We start from the raw sequence: 22,596 nt of genomic DNA, 5'->3' as shown, positions 1-22,596 counted from the left end.
TGTTGCTAGTCACTCTATATGATTTTTAGAACATCAAAAAACACTAAATCGAGTGAAAACAGTGTAAAATATTTTCAGTAAAAAAGGAGTTAAAACCCGACTTTTAACACCATGTTTTAAAGTTTGTTTCATACAGTCATCGTGAAAATAATTAAACTTTCTCCACATATAATTCAACTCACCTTAGTTGTTATTGCAATGCTGGAGGTGTTCTTTTAACTCTCTGGAGATGTTGCTGTAACACTCTGGAGGTTTTATTGTGGCTCTCCTGAGGTGTTATTTTAACTCTCTGGAGGTGTTATTCTGACTCTGGAGGTGTTATTGTAACTCTCGAGTTGTTGGTGTTTTAACTCTCTGGGGGTGTTGTTGTAAGTCTCTGGAGGTGTTATTGTAAATCTCTGGAGGTGTTAGTGTTGTAACTCTCTGGGGTGTTGTTGTAACTCTCTGGAGGTGTTGGTGTTGTTTTAACTCTCAGTGGGTGTTGGTGCAACTCTTTGTGGGTTTTGTTGCAACTCTCTGGAGGTGTTATTGTAACTCTGGAGGTGTTGATGTTGGTGTAACCCTCTGGGGGTGTTATTGTAACTCTCTGGAGGTGTTATTCTGACTCTCTGGAGGTATTACTGTAACTCTCTGGGGGTGTTGATGTTGTAACCCTCTGGGGGTGTTATTGTAACTCTCTGGAGGTGTTATTCTGACTCTCTAGAGGTGTTACTGTAACTCTCTGGAGGTGTTGATGTTGTAACCCTCTGGGGGTGTTATTGTAACTCTCTGGAGGTGTTATTCTGACTCTCTGGAGGTGTTACTGTAACTCTCTGGAGGTGTTGATGTTGTTGTAACCCTCTGGGGGTGTTATTGTAACTCTCTGGAGGTGTTATTCTGACTCTCTGGAGGTGTTACTGTAACTCTCTGGAGGTGTTGATGTTGTAACCCTCTGGGGGTGTTATTGTAACTCTCTGGAGGTGTTATTCTGACTCTCTGGAGGTGTTACTGTAACTCTCTGGAGGTGTTGGTGTTGTTGTAACTCTCTGGAGGTGTTATTGTAACTCTGTCCATGGGTTGAGGGCCAAGACAAATGGAACTTCTTGTAATATGTATTTTCATCAGTGTGTCCTCCACCAGAAGGTTGTGAGCTCAAACCCAACCTCAAGTATTTCTCAGTGGTTTAGCTGTAAACAACTGCATTTCACTGTAAAAATAAAACTGTTGTTGGGAAAGTGTAGGAACACGGACCCACAACAGGGGGCGCAAATGAACGGACAATGGAGAAAGTCAAATCACAAAGTTTTACTGTTGTGAAATCACACAACAAACACAACAGATTACAAATACAGCAGTAACCAAATTCCAATGGTGTCGTGTGGGCAGGCTCGACGATAGGAGACGTCTGTCCGAGTCGAACCGGAACCACCGATTTCCTCTGCCACCGAACCCCGGGGATACTGGAGCCGCCAAGTCCCGAACCCCAGGTGGCCACTGCCTCCGCTCGTCGGATCCGGTACTGCTGGCAAGGAACAGAAACAGTCAGGTGTGGGTGCGGTTGCACCCAGCAACACACAGGGTGGGAACACCACCTCCACCTCTTGTCAGGAAAATACTGGTGAGTGCAGGAGTGTGAGTACTTATCCAAGAAGTCCAAAACAATCTCCCGCTGTACTACTCACTATCTGCTATCCAACACACAAGCAACAAAGTATTATCGTCAAGAACACAATCGGCTGAGTACGTTACCTCCTTAGTAGAGCGATATCTCGGCAATGAGGTGGAGATGCCGTCCTGCTGATATACCTCCTTGTTGATTGATATCAGCTGTCTCAGGTGATGGGTGACAGCTGTCACCCTGGCTGCTCCTGTGAGGCGGCAGCGCCCTCCGGTGCCTGGAGCCCGCACTCCAGGCAGGGCGCCCTCTGGTGGTGGTGGGCCAGCAGTACCTCCTCTTCAGCGGCCCACACAACAACTGTACTGTTTTAAAGTACTCCTTAGTAGGACTACAGAGCACAATTATTTCTGTAATCAATTAATCTGTTCTTATTTTTTCCAATGAATCCAACAATTGTTTTTTTCCCATTTATTCTGCACAGACAAGCTGAGTGGGCGTGTCATAGAACAAGGAGACTGCTTGCTCTGAGACACGCCCACAGACATCCCACCAAGCTCCAGCTCATCATACTTTCACAGAGGGGGCGTGGCTAGCTGCAGCTCCTTTGTATTTAAAGTGACAGACACCAAAATGAATTATTTCTGGGAACCTGTTTATTCTTTTTTTTTTTTTAGGTTGTTTGTTTGTTTTTAAAAACAAATTGCATCTGTGTCTCTGGGGATTGTTGGACACAAACTTTCACATTTGTTTCCGAGACACCCAGCGGCTGATATTAAGTGATTCGTTCGATGACATGTTGATGTTATTTGCACGGAATATGTTTGCATTGTATTGTTACAAAGTGCAGCCGGTGCATCACTGTAAATACACACCCCAGCTCCACCGACTCGTTTTACTCACAGTGAGTCGTTCCCATGACGATGATGGTGCGACGCCTTTGCAGACCGACAACACATCTTGTGATCAAAGCCGTTTGTGTTTGCATAATTTTTTTTATTTCAGTGTGTTTTTTTGTAATAAATTGGAAACTACTACATTGTCATTATTTGCATCTTATGACTTTGAAGCAAACAACTTTTCAAAAGCTGAGTGTGTAGGATACCAGTGAGGGAAGCCACCAAGACACAAGACAACTCTAAAGTCCAGCTTTTATATTTTGCATCAGCAGTTACACACTTTAAAGCTGGAGTGGAACAGAGAATGATTTTAATAGAAGAAAACATCAAATGTAGGTTTTAGTTTCCCATGTGCCTTCTGGCAAACATTAATTGAAATGTTACACCTTCTATTACAGCAAATCCTTTTCTGTGCCACTCCAACATGAAGGTGTAAAACCTGTGACGTGATGTTGTAAAAGTTTCTCCAGTCAAATCCACAGAAGCCAGTAACTCCTTGGTGGCTTCCCTCATTACTTATCTTCTTCTGCATTACTGAAATTTTGAGTAATTCCAGACAGATTTACCATACAGTACCATACTGTTTGTATTTCTCAATTAAGTAAGTAAAGGAAGTCCTGGACGTACAGGTGCATCTGAAAATATTAGAATATCATGACAGTTATTAAGCTATGTTTTAAGTTTGTTTGTTTGTTTTTTTGGTCAGATATGTCAGAAAGTTAAAATTGTTATAATCTTATATGTTATAAACTTATTACACATAAACTAAATTGTATCAAGTATTTTTTTATAAGCTGAGGCCAAACTATGGTATTGTGAACGCTGTGCATCCATCTGTCTGTGTTCAGCATAACTCCAGTCGTATTACTGCCAGGGTCTTCAAATTCACAGGGAGCATTCTTGGGACATGGACCTTGGACAAGTTCAAAGATAGCTAACTTTGACCTATTTTTAGAGGTCAAAAGGTCACATTCTGTTTCTTATTTTTATGTTCATTTGCCTGAGGGTATTTTTAGCATTGCGCTATATTTGTAATTTTGATAATCCCCCTCACTTTATTTTTCTTTCACGGCTCTATGTGGTGAAAGTAGTGAACCCGTTGAGACATTCACTTTATTGGCAGTAACATTCATGTCTCTGGTCCTCAGCCTTTGACATCAAGCAACACCTGAGAAGAGCGTCTGAAGGCAGAAGATCACTGGACACAGTATCTCTGCAGGAGAACAAATGTCCAAAGGTTAAGAGGACGCCCACACTTTACCTGGGTGTGGCAGATATTTGACTACTTTTGAGCGATGGGGATGGACCGGTTGTGTGCTTGCCACCTAGAACCCCAGCTGGTGTTGTGGTTGCAGCGAAACACAGCACCAGCATGTTCTCCAAGACTTGACTTGGATGAATTCATACAAAAATTTTTTCTGCAGGGTTGTGTGGAGGTATGCCCACATTTCTTGAGTTTTAGAAATATATAGTAATTGCTCTAACACAATCAGAAAACACATTCCTTCTCCGATTTAGCACATTTATTCAGGAAAACTGTCCCTCTGTCTCACTGACAACCTGCTCCTAATTTCCATCATCTTTCACACCGGGCCTGTGCAGAGATGCATTGTGCTGCATATCCAGTATGCAGGAATGGCTGCAAAAGTTGTTCGCAGGGGGGGAAGCTTGGCTCCATGACGCTGCTTTTACAGACTGCCTGGACACGCAGATGGATTTGATACATTGGAAAAACTCAGAATACATTATTTCCAGGAGTTAATGGACTTTATTAACTCCTGGAAATAATGAGAGAACTTGAGAGGCGGATCTGCAGCCACCGATCCTGCGTGCGATCTGTTCACATGGAGTTATAGTGGACGTGGACATGTCCTCTCACTGGTGATCCGTCCATGAGGCGTTATAGTGGACGTGGAAGCTTGGGCCACCTCTTCTTCTTCTGTGATTTTGAAGCTTCACTGCCAGCAAAGTTCAGCGGGATAAATAAAATTTTGCAATGCAGGTATGTACTGATAAAAAACCTAAAAGGATTTTTCGCCAGACTGAAGTAGGGTTGTGTACAATTTTGGAGGCTTGGTGTACAGTAGTGCAGTGTTGTGTAGACTTGCATAGAGTGCATTGTGTTTGGTGCTCTAGTCCAAGAAAAAAATGTAACATTTTTTTTCATCCCTCAGTGTATTGCCATGTAGAGCTGCATAAGCTCAGTGTAGTCAGTATTATAACCCCAATTCCAATTAAGTGGGGGCATTGTGTAAAATGTAAATAAAAACAGAATACAATGATTTGAAAAACCTCTTCAGCCTATATTCAATTGAATACACCACAAAGACAAGATATTTAATGTTCAAACTGATAAACTTTATTGTTTTTGTGCAAATATTTGCTAATTTTGAAATGGATGCCTGCAACACATTTCAAAAAAGCTGGCACAGTGGTATGTTTACCACTGTGTTACAGCACCTTTCCTTCTAACAATCAATAAGCGTTTGGGAACCGAGGACACTAATTGTTGAAGCTTTGTCGGTGGAATTCTTTCCCATTCTTGCTTAATGTACGACTTCAGTTGTTCAACAGTCCGGGGTCTCCGTTCATAATGTGCCACACATTTTCAATGGGCGACAGGTCTGGACTGCAGGCAGGCCAGTCTAGTACCCGCACTCGTTTACTACGAAGCCACGCTGTTGTAACACGTGCAGAATGTGGCTTGGCATTGTCTTGCTGAAATAAACAGGGATGTCCCTGAAAAAGACGTTGCTTGGATGACAGCATGTGTTGCTCCAAAACCTGGATGTACCTTTCAGCATTGATGGTGCCATCACAGATGTGTAAGTTGCCCATGCCATGGGCACTAACACACCCCCATACCATCACAGATGCTGGCTTTTGAACTTTCCGCTGGTAACAATCTGGATGGTCCTTTTTCTCTTTTGTCCGGAGGACTCGACTTCCATGATTTCCAAGAACAGTTTGAAATGTGGACTCATCAGACCACAGCACATTTTTCCACTTTGCATCTGTATATTTCCAATGAGCTTGGGCCCAGAGAAGACGGCGGCGTTTCTGGATGTTGATGTATGGTTTTCACTTTGCATAGTAGAGTTTTAACTTGCACTTGTAGATGTAGTGACAAACTGTGTTAACTGACAATGGTTTTCGGAAGTGTTCCTGAGCCCACGAGTAAGATCCTTTACACAATGATGTTGGATTTTAATGCAGTGCCGCCTGAGGAATCAAAGGTCACAGGCATTCAATGTTGGTTTTCGGCCTTGCCGCTTATGTGTAGAAAATTCTCCAGATTCTCTGAATCTTCTGCTATTATGGACTGTAGATGATGGAATCCATGATTCAATCCAACTTTCCCAGTCTTTTATTGCCCCTGTCCCAGCTTTTTTGAAATGTGTTGCAGGCATCCATTTCAAAATGAGCAAATATTTGCACAAAAACAATAAAGTTTATCAGTTTGCCCTTACCAAAAAATAGTACTGATAAGTATATAAAAAGTAAACTGGAAGTATACTTGAAACATACTTGTATGTACTACTTTTTGGTAAGGGTGAACATTAAATATCTTGTCTTTGTGGTGTATTCAATTAAATATAGGTTGAAGAGGATTTGCAAATCATTGTATTGTTTTTATTTACATTTTACAAAGTCCCAACTTAATTGGAATTGGGGTTGTACACACAGTGTGAAAGGAGCTTAAACAGCAGGTGGATGGCACTTCAAGTTGTTTTTTACACTGATGTGGTGTGGTGCCCTTTCCATGTGGTCTTTTCATCTAGGGAGTCACGCAATGATGGTTTTGTTTTTCAGTTATACAATATATCGCGCCTCTCAGTCTGTCTTTTCACTCATTGCACTTTACAAGGTAGTCATAGGCTTTGGAATTTATTTTTTTGTTTTTGGCATGTTTTGTTTACTTCGGAAGTGCCCACAATGAACAGCTCTCTGGCAGCCCTGCTGCTCCTCAAGGGAGGAAAAAGCGAGTTTTTGTGAATATGTTGTGCATGAACGCTCAGTTTGAAGTGGATCACACAGGCTGTGCTGAAATTAAAGCCACACATTTTTTTTAGATTTACTGGTTAAGTAAAATGTGTAAAACACTGGCTGGCTCAGCTACAATATGATCAAACCCAAGCAGGAACATAACTTAAATAAAAATAAAAAAACTTACCTGAATGAAATGGACTGCGTTTATAAAGCGCTTTCCCATTTGCATCAGAAACTCAGTGCTTTACAATTATGCCTCACATTCACCCATATACACTCACACCCCGATGTCAGGGTGCTGCCATGCAAGGCTCTGACTACACAACGGGAGCAACTAGGGGATTAAGGACCTTGTCCAAGGGTCCTCAGTGATTTTCTGGTCTGGCTAGGTTTTGAATCGAGGATCTTTTGGTCTGAAGCCCAACGCTTAACCACTAGACCATCGCGTCCTCTATTAGAATGAAATGAAGTTCACACCATCATGCGTCGAGCCGCGTGAGCAAAATGATGATAACCTATTACATGTACCCAGTGTTTCACAATCAATGCCCTAAATGTTTACAACCACTTTTTAAAGTGTAGAATTTGAATGATGCTCGGTAATCACACACATGGGCAGGAAGACGGTGCAGCAACCTGACGTTTAGGTGACTTCCACAACCTTGACCCCAATAACTGATCTCTGACTGACCTTTCCAGGGCAATTCTGCAATACACTGAAGTGTGCACCACATTTGGTCCAAATTGTGATGAAAGTCAAATTATATGACTGACCAAAAAAAAAAAAAAAAACGAGAAAAGAATGGCAATTTCAGGTTCAAGTTTCATTGTTATAAAATTTGGTAGAAATCATCAACAGGATCTGGTAGTAGGCTAACAAACCTTGACTCCCATGATTGTTTTCGGCAAATCTGACCATGCTGGTCAATTGTGAAACCCACCACCACAGGTGTGCATGCCACATTCAATGCAAATTGGAGTGAAAAACCTAGATTTTAACATTTAACCCCAATGACCTTCATCCCATTGACTGGTCTTTGCTAAAATTTGATGTTGCCTTGGCATTTTCAGAGCCCATTTACATATACACAAGTTTGGTGGACATCAGTGTGAAAATCCTGACTTTTTACCCTAATGATCTTGATCTTTGCCAAAATAAACCCTTTAATGGAAATTCTGGTTTCAACGCACACAGCCGGTTTGGCCAAAGCACTTTGGAGGAGTAAGGGAACAAACAGACAAACAAACACACAAGCATTTCTCAACTTATAATATCATGAACAATCTTATTTTGTGAATTACACAAAAAATTACAGTTAAATATCTCGATCTGAGGCACAACAGGTCTGTGAAAATGATCACATTTCATTACACAGCTTCTTAAATTCACATAATTCATCTTAAACATGCAGGCAGACTGAAAAATTCCTGTTCATTCTTCTACACGTCAGCCAGAAAACAAAATAATTCACAAAATAAGTGCGTAATCTGAATAATGATGAAACACCTCAGGTGATTTGTGTGTCCTCCTGTTTAATTTAAAGACATAAGAACTGGGTCAGGCAGTATAAAGGCTCGACAGCGCCCTCTGGTGGGAAGTGTCCTCTCAAGTTTTCAAAACTCAAAAGTGATTTTTAAAAACATGCATTTCTGCTGTGTATATAAGTGAGAGCTGAGCCTGTCTGAACATAAATATGGTTTTCGAGATCCCAAGGCCATAATTTGAAAGAGTCAGGGAGTTCTTAGAATTACCTCCAAAGCAACAAAAATATGTCTGAAACATGTTGGTATTGATTTAAAAATTTCCTTGATACAAGAAAAAAAATATGGAGGTGATTGAGATAAAGCCAGAGACAGACACCAGCATCCCAAGCTACCAAATGCTGGTGCTACTTCTTACAGCGCGATAGCAGTTAGCTGCTTTGTCATTACGGATGAGGCGCTGTGACAGCGTGGAGTCTCTGATGCGCACGCTGTACCAGGAACACCAACAGCATGGCTACACGTGGTATTCCTTCAGTATCTGTCCAGCGATAACCAGCCTCTGGATCTCACTGGTGCCCTCGTAGATCTCCGTAATGCGAGCGTCGCGGTAGTGCCTCTCTGCTGGCATATCCGACACGTAGCCCATCCCACCCAGAATCTGGATGGCCTTTCGGATCCACACAAACATAAAAGACAGACATCAATTATCTTTAAATAACATATAAAGTGCACACAGCATTTGATGTTGGTACAGTACCTGATGTGAGCAGAAGGTGGCGGCCTCGGATGCTGCTAGCTTAGCCATGGCTGCTTCCTGTCACAGAGTAAGGACAGTAAGGGGTTGATGTTATACAGAAAGTACACTCATGTGAACAACTCCAAGCATTTTAGGACTGACAAAATCCTGAAAAGCTGAATGACAGACAGAAAAGTGCCCCCTTGTGATTGCTGGAAGACATGGTACTCAGATTAGCGATATTTTTCTCGACTAGACAAGATGTTGTTGGGACATATTTGAAAAGAAGATTTTGGGGACCCATTTTCATGATGCTTCACTGCCACCACAAACAGTCAAACAAAGTGCTCATTGGCTGATGTTACAGAAGCTTCTGATCTACCATCAGGTACAAACCAAACGTGTCGCTCTCTGTGCCAGATACAGTACTTACAAGAGACATTCCAAACAGGATTCAGTGTCAGTTTCTTGCTGCTCAGGGACAAAATCAGTGTGGTTTCACACCCAAAGTGAACCATCTTCCACTTCCTAGCTGTTTAAGTACTCATCACACACAAGCGTGAATATTTGCAGCGCTTCTTTGCTGCTAATGTTGCTGATCTCAAATCATTCAGTTTGGTTGTTTGGGCTGCTTTGTGGGACATCCTGAGAATTTATGGGATCATTTAAAAATTGCTCAACATCACACAGATACCATGAAAGCTGTGTGGAGTGAAAATAGAGCCTTTGACTTCTTCCCAGTGAATTCTGGTGTTCCTCAAGGATGTGTTCTGATTCCTATTCTGTTCAGTGCTAGCATGGATGAAGTCTTGGGCAAGGTTGTGGAGTGACATGGCTGTCTTTGTTGGTAAGGAAATGTTCGCTGATCTTGAACACAATGCTCTGTGTGCTGATCTGAGAATGTCTTAGATGAAGACTAAGATCCAGGTGTGCCAATGAAGGTTAAACATCCAGGTAAAAAATTACAAAATAATTCAAATGACTGGATAAGGTCTCTAAAAGATTTTGACATTTCTAACCCTAACTGTGAATGAGTTTCTAAAGACAAGTGGCATGTACAGTAGTGTTCAGAATAATAGTAGTGCTATGTGACTAAAAAGATTAATCCAGGTTTTGAGTATATTTCTTATTGTTACATGGGAAACAAGGTACCAGTAGATTCAGTAGATTCTCACAAATCCAACAAGACCAAGCATTCAGGATATGCACACTCTTAAGGCTATGAAATTGGGCTATTAGTAAAAAAAAAAAAGTAGAAAAGGGGGTGTTCACAATAATAGTAGTGCGGCATTCAGTCAGTGAGTTCATCAATTTTGTGGAACAAACAGGTGTGAATCAGGTGTCCCCTATTTAAGGATGAAGCCAGCACCTGTTGAACATGCTTTTCTCTTTGAAAGCATGAGGAAAATGGGACGTTCAAGACATTGTTCAGAAGAACAGCGTAGTTTGAATAAAAAGTTGGAGAGGGGAAAACCTATACGCAGGTGCAAAAAATTATAGGCTGTTCATCTACAATGATCTCCAATGCTTTAAAATGGACAAAAAAACCAGAGACGTGTGGAAGAAAATGGAAAACAACCATCAAAATGGACAGAAGAATAACCAGAATGGCAAAGGCTCACCTATTGATCAGCTCCAGGATGATCAAAGACAATCTGGAGTTACCTGTAAGTGCTGTGACAGTTAGAAGACGCCTGTGTGAAGCTAATTTATTTGCAAGAATCCCCCTCAAAGTCCCTCTGTTAAATAAAAGACATGTGCAGAAGAGGTTACAATTTGCCAAAGAACACATCAACTGGCCTAAAGAGAAATGGAGGAATATTTTGTGGACTGATGAGAGTATAATTGTTCTTTTTGGGTCCAAGGGCCGCAGACAGTTTGTGAGATGACCCCCAAACTCTGAATTCAAGCCACAGTTCACAGTGAAGACAGTGAAGCATGGTGGTGCAAGCATCATGATATGGGCATGGGCATGTTTCTCCTACTATGGTGTTGGGCCTATTATTGTATGGCCTTGCCTTACAATACAAGGCGCCTTGGGGCAACTGTTTGTTGTGATTTGGCGCTATATATAAAAAAAATTGATTGAAATTGATTGATATATCGCATACCAGGTATCATGGATCAGTTTGGCTATGTCAAAATACTTGAGGAGGTCATGTTGCCTTATGCTGAAGAGGACATGCCCTTGAAATGGGTGTTTCAACAAGACAATGACAATGACAAGCACACTAGTAAATGAGCAAAATCTTGGTTCCAAACCAACAAAATTAATGCCTACCAGATGTGAAGAAATCATGAAAAACTGTGGTTATACAACTAAATACTAGTTTAGTGATTCACAGGATTGCTAAAAAAAGCAGTTTGAACACAATAGTTTTGAGTTTGTAGCGTCAACAGCAGATGCTACTACAACCCCTGGCAAAAATTATGGAATCACCGGCCTCGGAGGATGTTCATTCAGTTGTTTAATTTTGTAGAAAAAAAGCAGATCACACACATGACACAAAACTAAAGTCATTTCAAATGGCAACTTTCTGGCTTTAAGAAACACTATAAGAAATCAAGAAAAAAAGATTGTGGCAGTCAGTAACGGTTACTTTTTTAGACTAAGCAGAGGGAAAAAAAATATGGACTCACTCAATTCTGAGGAAAAAATTATGGAATCACCCTGTAAATTTTCATTCCCAAAACTAACACCTGCATCATATCAGATCTGCTCATTAGTCTGCATCTAAAAAGGAGTGATCACACCTTGGAGAGCTGTTGCACCAAGTGGACTGACATGAATCATGGCTCCAACATGAGAGATGTCAGTTGAAACAAAGGAGAGGATTATCAAACTCTTAAAAGAGAGTAAATCATCATGCAATGTTGCAAAAGATGTTGGTTATTCACAGTCAGCTGTGTCTAAACTCTGGACCAAATACAAACAACATGGGAAGGTTGTTAAAGGCAAACATACTGGTAGACCAAGGAAGACATCAAAGCATCAAGACAGAAAACTTAAAGCAATATGTCTCAAAAATCCAAAAATGCACAACAAAACAAATGAGGAACGAATGGGAGGAAACTGGAGTCAACGTCTATGACTGAACTCTAAGAAACCGCCTAAAGGAAATGGGATTTACATACAGAAAAGCTAAACGAAAGCCATCATTAACACCTAAACAGAATAAACAAGGTTACAATGGGCTAAGGAAAAGCAATCGTGGACTGTGGATGACTGGATGAAAGTGATATTCAGTGATGAATCTCAAATCTGCATTGGGCAAGGTCATGATGCTGGAACTTTTGTTTGGTGCCATTCCAATGAGATTTATAAAGATGATTGCCTGAAGAGAAAATCTAAATTTCCACAGTCATTGATGATATGTGGCTGCATGTCAGGTAAAGGCACTGGGGAGATGGCTGTCATTACATCATCAATAAATGCACAAGTTTACGTTGATATTTTGGACAATTGAAAGGATGTTTGGGGATGATGAAATCATTTTTCAAGATGATAATGCATCTTGCCATAGAGCAAAAACTGTGAAAACGTTCCTTGCAAAAAGACACATAGGATCAATGTCATGGCATAGGGTCAATGTCAACGAGCAGATCTGATTTGATGCAGGTTTTAGTTTGGGGGATGGAAATTTACAGGGTGATTCCATAATTTATTCCTCAGAATTGAGTGATTCCATATTTTTTTCCTCTGCTTGGTCTAAAAAAGTAACCGTTACTGACTGCCACAATCTTTTTTTCTTGATTTCTTATAGTGTTTCTTAAAGCCAGAAAGTTGCCATTTGAAATGACTTTAGTTTTGTGTCATGTCTGTGATCTGCTTTTTTTCCACAAAATTAAACAACTGAATGAACATCCTCCGAGGCCGGTGATTCCATAATTTTTGCCAGGGGTTGTATTATTGTGAACACCCCCTTTTCTACTTTTTTTTACTAATAGCCCAATTTCATAGCCATAAGAGTGTGCATATCATGAATGCTTGGTCTTATTGGTTTTGTGAGAATCTACTGAATCTACTGGTACCTTGTTTCCTATGTAACAATAAGAAATATACTCAAAACCTGGATTAATCTTTTTAGTCACATAGCACTACTATTATTCTGAACACTACTGTAATGTCCTATTATAAATTCATCCTTGAATGATGTGAAAGGGTCTCTGATATAATGAAGTAGCCCCATTAGATGGACAACATCTACCCTGCCGAGGTAGATGTACAGTACAGTGGTTTTGGACAAAGATCAATATGACACAAAAGTACAGGACCTTTATGGGGACAGGAAGACCTATTTGCTGCTGAAAAAATACCCGATACATAGTGAAGATCACATGCAGCCATCAAGAAGTTAGAGAAGGAGGGGTTTCTTGCTCGTGCCACCTGTCTCAAGCTTCAGCCTCACAGGAAAACAGCCTTCTATGGACTTCCCAAGATCCACAAAAAGGACATTTCCTTACGGCCCATAGTTTCCAGTGTGGGAACAGTGAGGTATGATGAATTAGCATGATTTCTATCAAGCATCACTGGACTTAGCCACCATTGGTGAGTATGTCACAACATGTGCAGAACAATGTGGACTGCATCCATAAGATCAAGGATCAAGGACCGTGAAGGAAGATGAAATCATTACATCATATGACGTCTGTTTTCTCTTTACTTGCATACCCCGTAACGGGGTGGTTGCCATAGTGAAGGAATCCCTGAAGGCTGAGGACACCCTCAGAGAGAGAGTGAACATGTTTGCTGACCAACTTTGAGAACTTTATCTTGGGTGCACTTACAACAGAAAGTTTTACCAACAACTGCACAGTTGTGTCATGGGCTCACCAGTGTCTCAAATAGTGGTGAACTTGTACATGGAGAAGTTTGAGAAGGAAGCACTTAGCGCCTTCCCCAGCCAACTAGGTCAGGTACTTGGACAACACGTGGTGCCGACTCAAGAAGAGGGTAGCAGATGACTTCCTTGATCACAACAACTGGGTGGATGACAACATTAAGTTCAAGTCAGGAAGAAGATGGCCATCTTAAGGTTGAGGTGTACCGAAAACCGATACACACAGATCAGTATCTAACCTTTGAATCTCACCATCCCTTGGACGAAAACCTTGCAGTGTTAACAACGCTCGTCCACTGAGTGAACACCATCATCATCTCAGACAAAGCTAAGACAAACAAACTCAAGCACTTCCAAAATGTTTTGACCAAGTGTGGCATTGGTGACGAGTTCAAGAAACCACATAAATGTAAACCACTTAACAAAAAAAACACAGTGAACATCACCATCCCATACATTCAAGGGGTGTCAGAAAAACTCCAGATCTTTAACACTGCCAAAAACTTCAAACCCTGCTCTACCCTCGACAGAAATGGGTACACCCAAGGACCTCACAACAGCATCAAGGACAATGTCACCTACAGACTCCAGGGTGAGAAGTCCCCATGTAATGACACCTACATTGGTGAAACCAGTCGACCGGAGAGGTACAAGCAACACTACTCCTCAGCCATATACCACCACTTGGAACAAAACAAAGGACACTCCTTCAACCTCAAGTCAACTGACATCCTGGATCCTGACCCATGCTGGTAAGAGAGGCCATCTATGAGTGGATCTACAACCCCACCCTGAACAGGAAAGGAGCACAGCATGTAGAACTCTCCAGTAAGTGGGACCCTGCCCTGCCACCCCCCAGAGAGATTAGTAACTCTTGTGGTCCATCTAAAGGAGCTACTTCATTACATCAGAGATTCATTTACACACCACTCAGCCAGTCATTTACATAGGACATTACATATCACTCAGCTTCATTCACAGTCCACTGATGAAAGACAGCGGATGCTATCTGAAACATCTGACTCTATTAGAAACATTATCCAGTTGTTTGATTTATTTTTTACTTTGTATTAACATCCAAGCTTTCAATGACTTCATGGACTCGGCCATCAGAAGTGTTTCTGTTTGCAGTGAAAGTGTCGAACTTGTTAACTTCTTCACTTCTTGACTTGTTCATTTATCTCACCGGTGATATTCATGTTTCTGGGTCCTCGGACTTTAAGATTAAGAGACACGTACGCAAAATTGAGTGAGTTATTAGGTTGATGAACAGAGGTGTTTGGCGATGTAGGTGCCTGTACAGGATAACGAAGGTACACGTCCTTGGAGTCCCGGTGTTTCCATCCAGTCTTATTGTATGGTTGTGAGACCTGGATGCTGACTAGTGACCTGACGTGATGACTGAACGTTTTTGGTACACTGTTTCTTTGGAAGGTCCTTGGGTACCACTGGCAGGACTTTGTGTCAAATGACTCAGATGAGACACACAACTTGCATCGTGACAGAATGTCACCTATGATATTCTGGCCATGTGGTGCGTTTCTGTGTGCATGATCCATGCCTCATTACTAAACAACTCAGCAAGTGGAAAAAGCTAAGGGCATGTCAAAATATTACCAGTTTGCAGCAGGAAAAAGGGGATGGACCAGTTTTCTGCCTGGGTGGTGGCATGTGGTGTAAGAAAGTTATTGTGTGGTGACTGTATACCTTAGTGAAGGGTTTCTTCAAATCTCGGAGAAGTGCAGCTTTCCAGGTGAGTAGACGAGCGCTCTCTATTGCCACAGCCATATCAGCCAGTTTGAACTAAACAATGAGAAAGTTTATCAGTGTTACTACATGATCGGGGGGGAAATACTTGCTTTATGTTCAGGTGAAGTTAAACAGTGGATGAGAGGAGGTTCTGTTACCTGTATTGCCTGCAGCTTGCTAATTGGCGCTCCAAATGCGTTGCGTTTTTGTGCGTAGTCTGCAGCGCAGTCCAGAGAGGCTTGAGCAATGCCAAGAGCCTGGGCTGCGATGCCTATACGGCCGCTGTCCAGAGTTTGCTGAATGTGTTGGAAAGCTACTGTTACAAAAGGAATAAATCTTTGTAGACATATTCTGCAGACATGTTCCTGGGAAACAATGTTACAAACTACACTCAAAGAGTGGCATTGATTACTTGAATGCAACATCTTTGCTGTGGCTTACATTTGAAAAAGCCCAGATTTACAAAGCGCCACATATATATATATATATATATATATATATTAAAAAAAAATACAGTTAATGATCATATTTTCTAAAACAAAAAACAACAACAACAAAACCCTCCCGGTTTTCCAATCTTCTCCCGTTTCACTTTGCTGATGATCTCAGTCATGAACACAAACTCAACACTTATCAGTACTCCATACTAATTCTGTGACTTGGATCAAACTTTTTCTTTTTTGAAAAACATCACATTTTACTGACAAATTCATTCTAATATTTGACTGACAGAGAGAAAATTCTGGCAGTGAATTGCCACCAGAAATACAAATTAAAAATCAATCACCAAATTGGCAATAAGGTGTGCAGTGTTTTTAGAAGATACACACAACGTGAAACTTACAAGAGAAAGGATGACCTACTGATCTGAGAGGCAAATACAGTGCTGCTCCATGTGCATGATTTTTTTCCAGACTAGAGGTTGTTTTACTTCCTAAAATGCTTTTCCCACTGTGGTTAACATGCTTCATGTTCTTCACGTGAGTAACGTCTTTTCCCTAATGTACGTTGTACCTGTTAGAAAATGCCAGTGGAAGAGGAAAAACCTATCTAGTCGCACTCGAGTATAAATCGTACTTCTTCTATAGTACAACCCCTGGCAAAAATTATGGAATCACCGGCCTCGGAGGATGTTCATTCAGTTATTTAATTTTGTAGAAAAAAAGCAGATCACAGACATGACACAAAACTAAAGTCATTTCAAATGGCAACTTTCTTGTTGTGAAAGTGTAGGTACACGGACCCACAACAGGGGGCGCAATGAACGGACAATAGAGAAAGGTGAATAACAAGTTTTACTGTTGTGAACAGGGCACAACCAATACAACAATTAATACTTTAGAGTTGTAAGTCGAAATCTGCTGGTGTTGTGTGGGCAGGCTCGAAGGTAGGAGACGTCCGTCCCAGTCGAACCGGAACCACCCAGATTTCCTCTGCCACCGAAAACCAGGAGTACTGGAACCGCCAAGTCCCGAATTCCCAGGTGGCCACTGCCTTCGCTCGTCGGATCCGGTACTTAATCTCAAGGCGATATCTCGGCACTGAGGTGGAGACGCTGTCCTGCTGATATACTCCGTCCTGAGTGCAGTCAGCTGTGTCTAGTAATGGGTGACAGCTGTCATCCTGACAGCCTTCGTCGGCGGCAGCGCCCTCTGGTGCCTGGAGCCCGCACTCCAGGCAGGGCGCCCTCTGGTGGTGGTGGGCCAGCAGTACCTCCTCTTCAGCGGCCCACACAACAGGACCCCCCCCTCAACGGGCGCCTCCTGGCGCACGGCCGGGCTTGTCCGGATGGCGTCGGTAGAAGTCGACCAGGAGGGCCGGGTCCAGGATGAAGCCCTTCTTCACCCAGGAGCGCTCCTCGGGGCCGTACCCCTCCCAGTCCACCAGGTACTGAAAACCCCGGCCCATTCGACGGACATCGAGGAGCCGGCGCACGGTCCAAGCCGGTTCCCCGTCGATGATCCGGGCAGGAGGTGGTGCCGGACCCGGGGTGCAGAGGGGTGAGGTGTGATGGGGCTTTATCCGGGAGACGTGGAATACTGGGTGTATCCGCAGTGAGGCCGGAAGCTGAAGCCTCACTGCGGCGGGATTGATGACTTTGACAACCTTGAAGGGACCGATGTACCGTTCTTGGAGCTTGGGGGAGTCCACTTGAAGGGGAATGTCCTTGGTGGACAACCACACTGCCTGCCCAGGACGGTACGTGGGGGCCGGGGCCCGCCGCCGGTCTGCATGTTTCTTCGCCCTCGTCCGGGCCTTCAACAAGCAGAGCGGGCAGCACGCCACACCCGACGGCACTTCCGTAGGTGGGCCTGGACCGAGGGCACACCGACCTCTCCCTCGACCACCGGAAACAAGGGGGGCTGATACCCCAAGCACACCTCAAACGGGGAGAGGCCGGTGGCTGATGACACTTGGCTGTTGTGGGCGTACTCGATCCAGGCCAGGTGGGTACTCCAGGCCGTCGGGTGCGCGGCTGTCACACAGCGTAGTGTCTGCTCCAGTTCTTGGTTGGCCCGCTCTGCTTGCCCGTTGGTCTGGGGGTGGTACCCGGACGAAAGGCTGACCGAGGCCCCCAGTTCCCGGCAGAAGCTCCTCCAGACATGTGAGGTGAACTGGGGACCGCGATCGGAGACGATGTCTGATGGTATGCCATGCAGACGGACGACGTGGTGGACCAGGAGGTCCGCTGTCTCCTGGGCCGTAGGGAGCTTCGGGAGGGCCACGAAGTGGGCCGCCTTGGAGAAACGGTCCACTATCGTGAAGACGACGGTGTTTCCCTGGGACGGCGGGAGACCCGTGACGAAGTCCAGGCCGATATGGGACCAGGGGCGATGAGGCACGGGCAGTGGCTGTAGCTGCCCTGAGGTCTTCTGATGATTGGCCTTGCCCCTGGCACAGGTGGTACAAGCCTGGACGTAGTCCCGGACGTCGGTCTCCAGGGATGCCCACCAGAAGCGTTGCCGGACGACTGCCACGGTCCTTCGCACCCCTGGGTGACAGGAGAGCTTAGAACCGTGACAGAAGTCTAGGACTGCGGCCCTGGCCTCTGGTGGGACGTATAGTTTGTTCTTTGGTCCGTCTCCGGGGTCCGGGACACGGGTCAGGGCCTCCCGGACGGTCTTCTCCACGTCCCAGGTGAGGGCGGCCACGATAGCGGACTCCGGGATGATGGGATCCGGGGGATCCGACGGTTCCGTTCTGACCTCCTCTTCGTGCACCCGGGACAATGCATCCGATCGCTGGTTCTTGGTCCCGGGGCGGTAGGTAATCCGGAAGTCAAAACGGCCAAAGAACAATGACCAGCGGGCTTGCCTGGGGTTCAGACGCTTAGCGGTCCTGATGTACTCCAGGTTCCGATGGTCAGTGAAAACCGTGAATGGCACGGCTGTTCCCTCCAACAGATGTCTCCACTCTTCGAGGGCCTCTTTCACAGCAAGGAGTTCCCGATTGCCGACGTCATAATTCCGTTCAGCGGGGGTCAACCTGCGAGAAAAATAGGCACACGGGTGAAGGACCTTATCGGTCTTCCCCGCTCTGGGAGAGCACCGCTCCTATCCCTGAGTCCGAGGCATCCACTTCAACCACTAACTGGCGGCTAGGATCGGGCTGCACCAGAACTGGTGCAGACGAGAAGCGCCGTTTCAACTCCTTGAACGCGGCCTCGCACCGGTCCGACCAGGTGAAGGGAACTTTTGGAGAGGTCAGGGCTGTCAGGGGGCTAACTACCTGACTGTAGCCCTTGATGAACCTCCTGTAGAAATTAGCGAAGCCGAGGAACTGTTGCAGCTTCCTACGGCTAGTGGGTTGGGGCCAATCTCTCACCGCCGCAACCTTGGCCGGATCCGGGGCGACGGAGTTAGAGGAGATGATAAACCCCAGGAAGGACAAAGAAGTGCGGTGGAACTCACACTTCTCGCCCTTCACAAACAGACGGTTCTCCAACAACCGCTGCAGGACCTGACGGACATGCCGGACATGAGTCTCAGGATCCGGGGAAAAGATGAGTATATCGTCTAGATACACGAAGACAAACCGGTGCAGGAAGTCCCGCAAGACATCGTTTACCAACGCTTGGAAGGTCGCGGGAGCATTAGTGAGACCGAACGGCATGACCAGGTACTCAAAATGACCTAAGGGGGTGTTGAATGCCGTCTTCCACTCGTCTCCCTTCCGAATCCGAACCAAATGATACGCATTCCTAAGATCCAGCTTGGTGAACATCTTGGCTCCATGCAGGGGGGTGAACACCGAATCTAACAAGGGCAACGGGTATCGATTGCGAACCGTGATCTCGTTCAACCCCCTGTAATCAATGCATGGACGAAGCCCGCCATCCTTTTTACCCACAAAAAAGAAACCTGCGCCCATCGGTGAGGTGGAATTCCGGATCAACCCAGCAGCTAAAGAGTCCCGGATGTAGGTCTCCATGGATTCGCGTTCCGGCCGTGAGAGGTTGTACAGCCTACTGGACGGAAACTCACTGCCTGGAACCAAATCAATGGCACAATCATACGGGCGGTGGGGAGGTAGCGTGAGGGCCAGATCCTTGCTGAACACGTCAGCGAGGTCATGGTACTCCGCTGGCACCGCCTTCAGATTGGGCGGGACTCGGACCTCCTCCTTAGCTTGGGAGCCAGGAGGAACCGAGGAACCGAGACACTCCCGATGGCAGGTTTCGCTCCACTGTACCACTACCCCGGACGGCCAATCAATCCGGGGATTGTGCTTCAGCATCCATGGAAACCCTAAAACCACACGGGAGGTGGCCTGAGTCACGAAGAACTCGATCACCTCCCGGTGGTTACCTGACACCACCAGAGTTACTGGAGGTGTCTTGTGCGTGATTGGTGGGAGTAGGGAGCCATCTAGTGCCCGAACCTGCACAGGCGAGGTAAGAGCCACCAGAGGGAGCCCTATCTCCCTGGCCCATCTGCTGTCAAGCAGATTCCCCTCAGAGCCCGTGTCCACCAGTGCTGGGGCTTTCAGGGTTGAATCCTCATATAGGATCGTGACTGGGAGTCGTGTAGCAATGTGGGTGTGTCCCACGTGCATGTTTTGGCCCACCCCTGGCCCAGTCTCTAGGGGCGGGCGTCGGTGTTTTAACCGCTCGGGGCAATCGTTTGCCATATGCTCACTCGAGCCACAAACATAACAAGCTCCGTGGGCCCGCCTCCTTTGTGCTTCAGGTGCCCTAAATGTTGCCCTGCTCGTGTCCATAGCTTCGTCAGCAGGGGGAGCCGTAAGCGCACGGAGCGCCGGAACAGAGGAGCGTGGGGACGGCGGAACTCGATCGGACCCGGAAGGGAGAGGGACGACCCGTGCCTGGCCACGCCCTTCGCCTCGCTCCCGGCGACGTTCCTCTAACCGGTTGTCAAGCCGTATGACCAGATCAATGAGCCCGTCTAAATCCCGCGGTTCGTCTTTAGCCACCAGGTGCTCTTTTAGGACCAGAGACAATCCATTTACAAAGGCAGCGCGGAGGGCAGTGCTATTCCAGCCGGATCTCGCTGCCGCGATGCGGAAGGCGACTGCATAGGCAGCTGCGCTCCGACGTCCCTGTCGTATGGACAGTAATGCGGTTGAAGCGGACTCTCCTCTGTTGGGATGATCGAACACCGTTCTGAGCTCCCGTACAAACCCGTCGTATGACTGAAGGAGCCGTGAGCTCTGTTCCCAGAGCGCTGTAGCCCAAGCGCGTGCCTCCCCGCGAAGCAGGTTGATTACATAAGCTACCCTGCTAGCATCAGCTGCGTACATCACGGGACGCTGAGCGAAGACGAGCGAACATTGCATAAGGAAGTCCGCGCACGTCTCCACACAGCCGTCGTACGGTTCTGGAGGGCTTATGTATGCTTCAGGGGACGGAGGAAGGGGCCGTTGAACAACCAGTGGAACGTCATTCTCACACGCAGGGTCCTCGGGAGGGAGAGCCGCAGCGGCGCCCGGAGGGCGCGCTTCCATTTGTGCGGCGAGAGCCTCCACCCTGCGGTTTAGGAGAACGTGCTGCTCGGTCATAAAATCGATCCGAGTGGGGAAAGCGGTGAGGATCCGCTGCAACTCACCGATTACCCCTCCCGAAGCCGCCGCTGCGCCCTGTTCTTCCATTGGCCGTTCAACAGCCGGTTGACGCCCCTCGGGATCCATGACGCTGGCCGAGATATCCTGTTGTGAAAGTGTAGGTACACGGACCCACAACAGGGGGCGCAATGAACGGACAATAGAGAAAGGTGAATAACAAGTTTTACTGTTGTGAACAGGGCACAACCAATACAACAATTAATACTTTAGAGTTGTAAGTCGAAATCTGCTGGTGTTGTGTGGGCAGGCTCGAAGGTAGGAGACGTCCGTCCCAGTCGAACCGGAACCACCCAGATTTCCTCTGCCACCGAAAACCAGGAGTACTGGAACCGCCAAGTCCCGAATTCCCAGGTGGCCACTGCCTTCGCTCGTCGGATCCGGTACTTAATCTCAAGGCGATATCTCGGCACTGAGGTGGAGACGCTGTCCTGCTGATATACTCCGTCCTGAGTGCAGTCAGCTGTGTCTAGTAATGGGTGACAGCTGTCATCCTGACAGCCTTCGTCGGCGGCAGCGCCCTCTGGTGCCTGGAGCCCGCACTCCAGGCAGGGCGCCCTCTGGTGGTGGTGGGCCAGCAGTACCTCCTCTTCAGCGGCCCACACAACATTTCTGGCTTTAAGAAACACTATAAGAAATCAGGAAAAAAAATTGTGGCAGTCAGTAACGGTTACGTTTTTAGACCAAGCAGAGGGAAAAAAATATGGACTCACTCAATTCTGAGGAATAAATTATGGAATCACCCTGTAAATTTTCATCCCCAAAACTAACACCTGCATCAAATCACATCTGCTTGTTAGTCTGCATCTAAAAAGGAGTGATCACACCTTGGAGAGCTGTTGCACCAAGTGGACTGACATGAATCATGGCTCCAACACGAGAGATGTCAATTGAAACAAAGGAGAGGATTATCAAACTCTTAAAAGAGGGTAAATCATCACGCAATGTTGCAAAAGATGTTGGTTGTTCACAGTCAGCTGTGTCTAAACTCTGGACCAAATACAAACAACATGGGAAGGTTGTTAAAGGCAAACATACTGGTAGACCAAGGAAGACATCAAAGCGTCAAGACAGAAAACTTAAAGCAATATGTCTCAAATATCGAAAATGCACAACAAAACAAATGAGGAACAAATGGGAGGAAACTGGAGTCAACGTCTGTGACGAACTGTAAGAAACTGCCTAAAGGAAATGGGATTTACATACAGAAAAGCTAAACGAAAG

At 45.5% G+C, this 22,596-nt stretch overlaps 1 protein-coding gene across 2 annotated transcripts in view; it reads right to left on the bottom strand.

Moving 5' to 3' along the window:
- Positions 1 to 7,737: 7,737 nt before the first annotated feature.
- Positions 7,738 to 22,596, bottom strand: part of acads (acyl-CoA dehydrogenase short chain) — a 56,020-nt gene continuing 41,161 nt past the window's right edge. For both annotated transcript variants that reach the window (XM_034193074.1, XM_034193075.1), the window contains 4 exons: positions 15,453 to 15,590; positions 15,253 to 15,348; positions 8,726 to 8,782; positions 7,738 to 8,635 (listed from right to left, as the gene is read on the bottom strand). In XM_034193074.1, the coding sequence (XP_034048965.1) occupies positions 8,483 to 8,635; positions 8,726 to 8,782; positions 15,253 to 15,348; positions 15,453 to 15,590 (444 nt within the window). In that variant the 3' untranslated portion in view covers positions 7,738 to 8,482. The remainder of the gene's footprint in view (positions 8,636 to 8,725; positions 8,783 to 15,252; positions 15,349 to 15,452; positions 15,591 to 22,596) is intronic.

Source organism: Thalassophryne amazonica, chromosome 17, assembly GCF_902500255.1.
Source record: "Thalassophryne amazonica chromosome 17, fThaAma1.1, whole genome shotgun sequence".
NCBI lineage: Eukaryota > Metazoa > Chordata > Actinopteri > Batrachoidiformes > Batrachoididae > Thalassophryne > Thalassophryne amazonica.
The sequence above is the reverse complement of the archived record's forward strand: the minus strand, read 5'-3'. Positions and strand labels throughout refer to the sequence as shown.